A 12024-nucleotide genomic window follows, 5' to 3' on the forward strand; every position below is an offset into this window, starting at 1 on the left:
CTTGGGTAGTGTAGATATTAAATTGTTAAAATCATGACCCCCAGGGTTTGGACAGGGCCACAATAGGGAATCCAAGTTTTACATAGAAATATATAGAACAGATCTTTAAAAATCTTCTTCTCAAGAACCACTGGGCCAGAAAAGCTGAAACTTATCTGGAAGCATCCTTGGGTAGTGTAGATATTAAATTGTAAAAATCATGACCCCCGGGGGTAGGGCAGGGCCACAATAGGGAATCGAAGTTTAACCGAAAAAAATATATAGAATAAATCTTTTAAAAATCTTCTTCTCAAGAACCACTGGGCCAGGAAAGCTGAAACTTATGTGGGAGCATCCTTGGGTAGTGTAGATATTAAATTGTTAAAATCATGACCCCCGGGGGTAGGGCGGGGCCACAATAGGGAATCCAAATTTTACATAGAAATATATAGCCTATTAGAACAAATCTTTTAAAAATCTTCTTCTCAAGAACCACTGGGCCAGGAAAGCTGAAACTTATGTGGAAGCATCCTTGGGTAGTGTAGATATTTAATTGTAAAAATCATGACCCCCGAGGTTAGGGCGGGGCCACAATAGGGAATCCAAGTTTTACGTAGAAATATATAGAACAAATCTTTGAAAATCTTCTTCTCAAGAACCACTTGGCCAGGAAAGCTGAAACTTATGTGGGAGCATCCTTTGGTAGTGTAAATATTAAATTGTTAAAATCATGACCCCCGGGGGTAGGGATTGGTCACAATAGGGAATCCAAGTTTTACATAGAGTTTATTGAACAAATCTTTGAAAATCTTCTTTTCAAGAACCACTAGGCCAGGAAAGCTGAAACTTATGTGGAAGCATCCTTGAGTGTAGATTTTTAAATTGTTAAAATCATGACCCTCGGGCGTAGGGCGGGGCCATAATGGGGAATCCAAGTTTTACATAGAAATGTATATAGAACAAATCTTTTAAAAAGATCTGCATCACCCAAGTTACTCAGGTGAGCGATGTGGCCCATGGGCCTCTTGTTGACATTAACGATTAAACGCAGAATTTCACGTGAATATGATAAAAATGAAATACAAATACAGTATTCCCAGAATCCCTTGCTCATGTTGCTATGGAGTCGATCATACGTATTCCAGTGAAAAGGACTAACATAGTTTCTAGCACAATTCGAGAGTGCTAGCAATAAGTTCTAATAGCGTTTTTACGACTTACATTTAGAGGACACAATAAATTTTTAAATCCGATAAAAATGAAATTTTAACAAAAAACGGATAAAAAGGAAATTTCATGAGATTTAAACAACTTCTGAATTTTAGGGCAAATATTAAAAGTAACTGTATCTTCTTCTTTCTATCAGTCCCAAAATTTTCTATAGAAAGATGAAATAACTATATTTGAATTTCATTATCAATTGATTTCATTATTAACTTACAAGTCTATATGAGACGACACTCGCCATCTTGGATTTATGGTTCAACTATGTTTTACACCAGTTCTCCAATTTCTCCATTGGCAAGTGATTTCTGGTGATATCTAGGTTGGAAAAAGATAGAAAGTCTTTTTCCTGTTGTCCTTCCTTGTTATGCAGATTTTTCAATTTTTTTAATCTGTTAAAAATAAGTACTACATGTTGCAGCTTTACATGTCAGAAAGTTATCGGTATTCAATCTACCTTACCATCATGTTCTTTTATCTCAGTCCCTCAAATAATTATGTTTTTAATTAGGAAAATTCAACATTGCCTCATTTGACATGAGCCATGTGGGGATATTTAAATCTCTTTAAGATTGCTCTTGTTAAAATAATTTTGCTAAAAATAATGTAAAACTATTATGTAAAAATCATCCTTTCCGATGGCTTTCTTTGTAGATTTCATTGTCAGGCACATGAATTTTGTAACCAACTTTATCTCATACTTAAGAGAAGAGAACATGGGTGCAGCATACGTGGAAGTCATTTGCAAGCGTTGTTTGAGGCATTTGCTTGTATGTTTGGATTAAAGAGTGCACTCAGGTTAGTATTTGATTGGTGTTTTCTTTGAGTACACTCAACAGGGCTCAACATTAATACTTGTCCGCTTGTCCCGTACCAAAGAAAAAAAAATACGGACAAGTGAATATTGCTGGGCACTTGTCCGATTGTACAAGTGATTTTTTATGTAAAGAAGTCTTCAAATACGAGTAATGATAATTTTAAAAAAAATGATTTAATTAAGTTTATCGAATAAAAAAAGGAAACATTACAGAAACCTGAATTTCGATCCCGATATCAATCACTATTTAAGTTCACACTTGATCGGGATCAATGTTCACTAATTGCAGCCATACTAGTATAATGGCAATCGGCAATCCTCGGCTGACTTCGCTTCGCTCCATTCAAACATGAGGTACGAGTCATCCTAGGAACTCCGATTGTTTGCATGGCGTGGATCTTACAACATTTGCGGGTTTGGAATATATTTGATTGATATTACAGATTCACTTGCAAACATTTATGTTATTGTTAGGACAGGAAATCTAGATAAAATTTTGTTTTATAAGTGTTTGTCTTATTTATCCATAAAAACAGTAATTAATCAAGCATGTTTAATTTTTAGCTCTACTGGTCAGAGACCAGAAGAGCTTATGCGATAGTTATGCGTCCGGCGTCCGTCCGTCTGTCTGTCTGTCTGTCCGTCTGTCTTTAAACAATTTTTCAAAACGCTACTCCTCCTACAATTTTAGTCTGATTTCAATATAACTTGGCACTCAAGTAGACTACACTAAGATACATAGAGTAGTGCATGAGTTTTTAATTTTGATGAACGGTGTTGCCATGGTGACTAAAATAGAATTTTCTTTGAAATTCGTTTAAAACGCTACTCCTACCACAGTTTGGTCTGATTTCAATAAAACTTTGCACACTAGTAGACTACACTAAGATACATAGAATAGTGTATCGGTTTTTTATTTCGATGAACGGTGATGCCATGGTTACTATAAATAAAATTTTCTGTGAAATTCCTTAAAAATGCTACTCCTTCTACAGTTTTGGTCTGATTTCAAAATAAGTTGGCACACAAGTAGACTACACTAAGATACATACAATAGTGCATCGGTTTTTTAATTTCGATGAACAATGTTGCCATGGTTACTAAAAATAGAATTTTCTGTGTAATTCCTTAAAAATGCTACTTCTTCTACAGTTTTGGTCTGATTTCAATATAACTTGGCACACAAGTAGACTACACTAAGATACATATAATAGTGCATCAGTTTTTAATTTCGATGAACGATGTTGCCATTGTTACTTTCTTTAATTCTTTAAAAACGCTACTCGTTCTACAGTTCTAGTTTGATTTCAAAATAAGTTGGCACGCAAGTAGACTACACAAAGATACATAAAATAGTGCAATGGTTTTTGATAAGTACCGTATATACTCGCCTATAAGTCGGTATTTTGGGAGTTAACTATTGGTCTAAAACTCTATGTCCGACTTATAGGCGAGTCGTAAAGAGACAGGTATTTTTCTTGGGGCTAAAAGGTAGTATCATATTTGTATTTCCGACGATTATCAAAGAAATTGTCTATATATTCAAGATAGTTTATGTTTTCTTAGATTATATAAAAAAAGTGCAAGTATATACATACCTGTATTTTAAGTAAATAATTTTATTTGCATTTTAAGTGACATTGTCTTTATGTTTGATACTTTAAGATTAAGTATCAGTGTCATTTCGAAAAATATTAATTGAAACAAGGCTTAAATATCAATGGATTTCCTTGAAATTGTCACCAGATTTTGGCAAAAATGTTGTACCGACTTATAAGCGGGTCAATAGCAAATCCCACCTAAATAACGTCAAAAATTACAACCGACTTATAAGCAGACCGACTTATAGGCGAGTATATACGATACATACCAGTAGAGCTACAGTCTTGACAGAGACTTCTGGTTTTATTTAAGCAATTGTTTTCAAGATATCAACTGAAAAAAATTTGGACAAGTGAAGTTGAAGTTCAGCCAAGTAAATATCTTGGTCACTTGTCCTTATGGACAAGTAGGAAAAAAAGTTAATGTCGAGCCCTGACCCAAGCGTGATCTTGGCATTTTGAAAATGAATGGGCCATCAATATAATCTGCAGGGCCATTTTGAGAAATAACAAAGTAACAAACAAATGTACAAAATACGAGAGAAAACACGTTTAATAAACCAAAACCGATTTTAAATGCATGAAATGCAGCAAATTTAAAGACACTTGCTTAGAATATTACTGACTCGTTTTTGTGTAAAAATTACAACAGTTTTGGAAAGGGAACAGCCCTACCATACAAATGAATAAAGTAAAGTACCTCATGTAAGTGTTTCGTTTAACCGGAAGTAGTATTTGAGAGGTTTCAACCAATGAGATTTGTTGTTTCAAAATTGACTGCATTTAAAACGAAAGTAAAAGAAGAAAGAAAGTCTTACCATAAAATATTACCAATTAACAATTTTTTTTTTCCAAAAAATCTGTTTTACACAATTTTTTTTTTCAAAATAAGCATCGGGGCGCCCCATTTTCATAGGGGCATTGGGGTTGAGAATCTAAAAATTAATTTTATGGGGCCATACATAGATTTTTTAAGATCTGTAATTTGTGTTTTACTATAAAAAAAAAGACTGTTTTGTTTTCAGAATCTCTTTTTTGGATTGTGCACTATAAGAACAAAAAAGAATGACTTAAACTCCTAAAAAAAAGCATGTATTAAAAAAAAAAATTCAAAATTTTCTTATGAATTAAAGCCTCCTATATAAACCAGCATACTTTCTGTGGTAACTTTTTGCTTTTTGTATGCACAAAGACTTTGTTAACTTGCCAAATGAAAACAGGTCACACTTATACTACACAAATCACAAACAAATAACATTGTAACGATCTTTATGAGATCCCAATAAATAACCTTTACAGGAACAGCCATATCGAAATCCTAACCTTTTTTTGCGTTATTGAGCACTACCTTTTTCTAAATAAAAAACGTAATCCCAAAACAGAAACCATTGTGCACGCACTGCAATGTCTCTGTTTTTCAAATTTGTTGGATTCTCATTCCCTGCTATCATAGCCCAGAGGTTTTGTCTGAAAACCAAAGGCCTTAAAAAATTTTCAAAGGGGAATAACTCGTTAATCGAAGAGGAATTGTAAAATTTTTGAATTGATTATGCTAGTGTTTAAGTCTATTAGCCCTGAAAATTTGAGCAAAAACCATTCAGAAATGATCACGATATGAAGCTCGAAGTTTGCGCATAGATAGAAAAACAATAATAGTAAAGTCTTCCGTTGGAAGCAGAAGACCTTAATGACTGGTGCCAAGTTTTTTCAAATGATTGTCAATTTATGTTTCAAAGCGGCATGGTAATACACAGTGTAAGATAAGATAACCTCACACTGCTGTCTTGATCACACTGGACGAACTCATCTCACACAGGATGTTCCTTTAAGAAATGATTTAAAAAGAAATATTATGCATTGCACCTTTTTGATTTACTGTTTGGTTTAAATTTCAGTAGTGTACCATGTCTGGAAATAGAAACAAAAAGGATTATGAAGCTAGAGATAAGTGGTGCAGCTGATATTATTTTCCCTTACACAATGTTTTCTCCATTTAAAGAAGCCAAACAAGGAACTCAGCATCCCTCAGTTGTTGCAGTTTGTGAGGTAGGATTGGTTTTTATCTTTATGTACTGTATACCGGGAAAATTTTGCCCCCGTTTTATTTTCTCCCCTTGATATTACCAAAAAAACCAATTCACATATATGCATTTTCAAAGTATATAGATTTACATTAAACCACAATACAATTAATAATATTTTGATTGTTTTTTCAACTAGCTTATAATTAGTGATTTTGTAACCAATTATCATCTTTCTGCCTGAATAAATTAGCAATGTTCCATTTCTAATTACTTTTTTTTTTTTTAGGTCAAAAGAGACAGTCCAAAACTAAACCAAAGTTATTCACCACTGAGCAGCAGAACCCGTACAAAAATAAAAATCAATTTTGAAGACTCAGCAATGCAAATTTCGTCAACAACTAATACAGAGGCTGCACACCACAGAACTGTTCTGCATCTTGATGATAAAATCATTGGCCAGCATGGAGGAGAACTTCTTTTCCATTTTTCAGACACAATAAAGAATGGAAAAATATTTGGATTAGTTGTGCAAGAAACACAGGTCTGATTAATTTTCTTTAATTTTAGGTCACTAGACTTCATCATTCATATTAATTTATATTTAGCTCATGAGCACATGAGCTTTTCTGATCACTTTCTGTTTATGGTTCATCATTCTGTCTATCTTAAAACTTTTTACATTTTCGACTTCTTCTCCAGAACCACTGGCTTTTTTATTTCAAAAACTGAATCACAAGAGAGGCTTAATGTATAACTTTAGAATGTGGGGTGAAAAAAAATTTAAAATCTTTTTTAACATGTTTGAATAAGATCTACTAAATCCTCTAAATTGTCCATAAATTTTGTATTTGAAACCATAAAGTTAATTTAATAAGAGTTAATGCTATTGTTGCTCAGGTGAGTGTTGAAGCCCCTGGGCCTCTTGTTAAAAAATAAGTTTCTTGGTGTTGTATTTCTATATGATCACCTATGATTTGGTGCTGGTGATTTGAATATCAGTGTTTCACCGGCGTCATTCGAAAGCATGGAGCATAAGACACTTGTTTGCCTGCAAATGTAGAGCTCAAAGTTAGCCAAAGGTTCAAGTGAGCTTTTCTTATCACCTGTTGTCCGTCGTCCGTCAGTTTGCTGTAAACTTCTCACATTTTTTGTTTCTTCTCTAGAACCACTAGGCCAAATTAAACCAGACTTGGTACAAAGCATTCTTAAATTTTAAATGGCTTAAATGAAGGGCAAAGCCCTCTTTAAATGGAAGATAAATAATGTATGATATACAATATTTTGTCAAAACAGTATCCATGAATATTGAAGATCATTAACCATGATTTTCATATAAAATGATAAAGGTGGTCTCATAAAGGTGATGCCTCCTCTCGGTGAGATTTGTAATCTGATTACCTACCCCGGTTTTTACACATTGAATGCTAGCTGAATAGAGGGTACTATTTTAAACAAATTTGAATGTGACACTTCCTTAAAGCTTGACAACAAACATTTTGGCTGACCAGTGCTATTACCAAAGAAACTTGCATAATAAGCATTGAAAATGAAAACAATAAGATTTGGAAATGTACAGTTAAAGTTGTGACTGTGCACCTTTGAATTAAATCAAATGAATACAAGGTCAAAAAAAATTAAAGAAAGCTGCTAATTTATTTTATAATTTGATATATTTCCTTATGAGAATTTTTTAACTCACCGAGACGAAGTCAGGGGGAGCTTATGCTATACCCTTGGCCTGTGCGTTGGCGTCTGGAAAAAATATGTATCAAACATGAATTATGAAATTTTTCTTCCAGTGACCTTGAACTTCCCCACATGACCTTAGGTCAAGGTCATGACACACCCTTGGGTCATGGGCAATCTTTGTGTGAAATGAGAACCTACCAAGTTTATCCATAAGAAAGATTAATGGACCGGACACGAATTATGAAATTTTTCTTCCAGTGACCTTGAAATTCCCCTAATGACCTTGGGTCAAGGTCATGACACACCCTTAGGTCATTGTCAATCTTAGTGTGGAGTAGTAGATTCTTATGTCCCTCTGTAAGAAAGATATGGACCAGACACAATTGCACAGACAGATGGACAGCTAGACAGATGGACGGACGGACAGACTGACAGACAGACAGACGGACAAGGTGATTCCTATATAACCCCTCCCCCCCAAAAAAAACTTCGTTTGTGGGGGGTATAACAAACCATATTTCTTTTTTTAAATTGATTTTATTGATGAAAATATGTAACTTACTCCAAAGCTGAGTGGATAATGTGTTGGGCTTGTGATCCGTTCATTCTGAGTTCAAATGCCACAGGGCTTTTGTTTTTACTTACTGAATTGAATTTTTTAGATATTCATTTTTTATTCCCGAACTGCAAATTTTTCGATCATTTGACATATTTACAGTTTATTTATCATTATATCTTTAATATAATCAAATAATTTACTGTTAATTTGTGTGACTTTGTCCAGGTGTGTTATTCCACCTTAAACTATAATATGAATGAATTGCAGAGGTAGCTTAAGATGCAGAGCTTGATCTCCAATATCAAGGATGCTAAAAAATATATCTTTGTTATTACTGGTCCTAACTTCACCAAACTTGAATGGATGGTGTGTCACCCTTGGGACAAATATATTGCCCTCCACTTAGCGTCAGGCAATATTTCGTCCCTCTGGGGCTATTATAATCAATATTGCCCTCAACCCCAGTCAATATTTGTATAATATTTTACTATATTACATGATGTAGTATCATATGATACATATCATATTATGTATCAAATATGATACAGTATCATACAATAGAATGTCATACTATATTATACAATATCATATCAAATGTTCAGGGTTGTCTCTAAGACCCGGGAGGAGGGGAATTCCCCCACCTATGATGCCTTAATTACTCGGCTATTTTTTGCATTTTTAACATAATGTAGCAATAAGCAAGACTCCCAGACCCCCTTCTACTTTTTTATTTCCTCCTTCTACTTCAATTTTTAGAGACACCCCTTTATGTTACAATATTGTGATCTATTATGTGATATGATATTGTATAATACTACATCGTATCATTTATAATATATTATGATATTGTATTATGTGATCAAATACAATAATGTATAACATGATACAATGTCATATCATGTTACAATATCATATTGCATTATTATTTATTGCGGTATTTTATTGTAATAATTTATATGATACATATTGTTGATATGATAGAATGCAATATAATTGTATTTATATTATCAATTAGTATTTTGTTGTATCATATGATGCAATATCATATTTTATATTATTGTATTGATAAACATTGTATCTTATAATACTGTATGAAATGAACACATGAATATCATACAATGTTTTAACAGATGATATACGATATTGTGTCAAAACAGTATCCATGAATATCCAAGATCACAAAGTGTGATTTTCATATAATATGATAAAGGTGGTTTCATAAAGGTGATGCCTTATCTTGGTGCGCTTTGTAATCTGTGATTACCTATGTTTTTCTCAAGAAACATCTTTAGTTACTGAGATGATCATTATTGATTTTTATTTTACTCTTAAATATGTTGAGATTTATCAAAGCAAATTTAGCATGCCTTGTTCTTTATGATGCTGATTTTTATATTTGTTCACTTTGTAGGTGACGTTTACTGTGCTGGAAATGAGTGTGGAACAATACAATGACATTGTAGAAGGTAATGTGAAGCACAGAAGTGGAGATCGGCCAACGTTGAAGGTTTCAAAACCATATGACTATTTGAAAACCCAGGATAGAGAATCTATCATAGAGGCGTTCATCAAACTTGCTATGTTACAGAGGAAAATCCTTTAAATCCTTGGGTAACATCAGATCTTCAGGATATAATTTGAAGGTGCTGTGTTTAGAAGTAGTGTAATGCAAATTATGGTACAAAATGTAAATAATGTAATGCTGATTATGTACTTGTTTTGTTCATTCCATGTTTTTAATTCTTTCAAAGTATCATGCTATTGGTTAAACAAGTAGTTTTGTGCAGGCATGTAATTTATCCCTAAGTCACAGTTAAAAGATATCTTTTGTACCCAGTACAACCCTCTGTTATGTAAGTGTGCAATGTGCTTAATTTTTTCGTATTTATTAATGAATTTAAGAAAATTCATTTATAAAAGAAGAAAAATTGATAGCTAGAAAAATTTGCAAAAATGTATAGTAACTGGAATAGAACAATTAACATTTTAATTATCATAAAATTTAAAAAAAAATTGTAAACTGTCCCAGTTTAAATTCAAGTGAATGCAATAACCATTGATATGCCTTTTTATCTTGAATCCTTTGATATCTTGAAGCTTTTCCAAGTCCTGTCAAGTTTGAGATAACAAAGTTTGACTGTAAATGTATAAATGTTGTAAAATGTTGCATGTATTATGATTTAGAAAATGTATTTAAAATCAGAGATATTTTTCATACAATCTGCATACTACATCAGAATGAAACTTGAAATATATGAATACCGTATAAGTAGAATTTTTAGCGAGGATTTTATTTTGGCATTATTAGCGAGGGTGATGAGATCGCTAAAATTGAATATCACTAAAAATTAATTTCATTAACTTTATTTGTAAAAGCCTCTTTAGTGAACTTTCTAAAATCGCTAAAATTATATCTCGGTAAAAATAAAATACCAGTTTTTAAGGACAAATCGCTAAATTTGCGTATCGCTAAAATTTCCACTTATACGGTATTATAATAATTTAATGCATATCTTTGTCAGTGAAATGATATGTAATTCTAGACTGTTTGGTAGGGATTTACTGCAATACATAACATGGATACTTTTCATTTTGAAAATTATATAGGCCTTAACTTAGACTACAACACCTTACTACTTGTATTATATTACCTTGAAAAATTAAACAAAAATGTTTCTAATGAAGGAAAAAATGTTTTTAATCTCTTTTCTTGATAGTTTGACATTAAATTTTAGTCATGCTATATAGAAACAAAATGCTAAACATTTTAGCTAGCTTTACAGTGGAGTGGGTGTATCCATACATATGTAGTATGACAATGTACATGATGTATAACGCACTATTCAGTGCTTTCTGTGTTATCCTAGCCTCCCAACTTCTTCGAGTGATCCGTACAACCACCTACTGTGGAATCATCATTGTTCATTGGGAACCAATGATTCCATAGTATCTGCATAACCGTAGCTCGAGGATGAAATTCCATTTTATGATATTCTTTCAGAGCTGTATTTTACTCAGATGCCTGATCAGTTGTTCAGAGCTGAAATGAATGTTTTATTGTTACACTGACAGTATAATGGCAGGAAATGAAATGGTAACTGTATTAAAAATTGATGTATATTTTTAAATATATCCCTGCCAATGACTGGAAGTAGCAGCTTTTTTTAGTTTCAGGCGGCCCTGAATATTACATTTGTAAATTATTTATATAGAGGAAAAGAAAACAAACGTGATTTTATACACGTTTATTTTGATATTGGCGATTGTTGGTCGTGGCATATTTAAAAGCAGCAAGGGGGTGCCAAGCAGGGCGACCCCAAATTACAACAAACAGCAGCAAACAACATGAAAGCATAATATTACATGTACATGTACTTATAATACGCAAATAATGGCCGTTCCGGATATACCGCAAACGGTAATTAACCTTACAATTATATTTTTTATGTACATGTATTTTAAATAAACTTTACAAGTTTACATGTATGTAGTTATCATTCCAGGTTATCAAACCTGGAAATTTACTCAAGATATTTTAGCAAGCAAAGCACTGTGCATGAAATTTGTTGAAAGCAGCACACATTTTGCACAGCATCTACGTTTGTTTCAAGCAAGCAAAGCAGACCAATTCATGATTTTGTTGAAAGCAGCACACATTTTCACAGTAAATGAGATTGTTTTAAGACGCAGCAGCACAATGAATTATAGCATCAGTTGAATGGCTCGGCGCAAACGCCACATGGCCGAAACCTTTGGAATCCACAGGTTTCGGTCACCCCACAAAATGGGGAAGCCGCATTCAACTGACCCACGACCAACCGCCCTAAATTTAACCTATTTACTGGGAAAACTGAAATACCCCCCTGAAAATAAATCTAGACCCCCCCCTCCTAAATTAAATACTTCCTTGTAATAAGTAGACTTAAAATATGCAATTTGCTTCAATTGATGTTTTAAATGTGTAAAGTGATGAGAAATTCAGCAAAAGTTTTAAACTTTTTATGTTAACTTACATAGGATTATTTTATAGCAAAATAATATATATTAAACCTGAATAATTCCTTGTACCAAGATGGTAAGAAGCATTTATATGGAGACAAAATATTGTCCAACCATAAAAATGTCTGATCC

At 33.0% G+C, this 12024-nt stretch overlaps 1 protein-coding gene across 1 annotated transcript; it reads left to right on the forward strand.

Moving 5' to 3' along the window:
* Positions 1 to 1857: 1857 nt before the first annotated feature.
* Positions 1858 to 10227, forward strand: LOC134257789 (uncharacterized; the record flags this gene model as incomplete). Its single annotated transcript, XM_062740380.1, has 4 exons — positions 1858 to 2001; positions 5517 to 5667; positions 5932 to 6186; positions 9305 to 10227. Coding segments are annotated over 4 exons (742 nt in total), but the record flags the coding sequence as incomplete, so codon positions are not given.
* Positions 10228 to 12024: the final 1797 nt, after the last annotated feature.

The sequence above is a fragment of the Saccostrea cucullata genome, unplaced genomic scaffold, assembly GCF_032062105.1.
Source record: "Saccostrea cucullata isolate Sc308-1 unplaced genomic scaffold, CSIRO_AGI_Scuc_v1 ctg16299, whole genome shotgun sequence".
Taxonomy (NCBI): domain Eukaryota; kingdom Metazoa; phylum Mollusca; class Bivalvia; order Ostreida; family Ostreidae; genus Saccostrea; species Saccostrea cuccullata.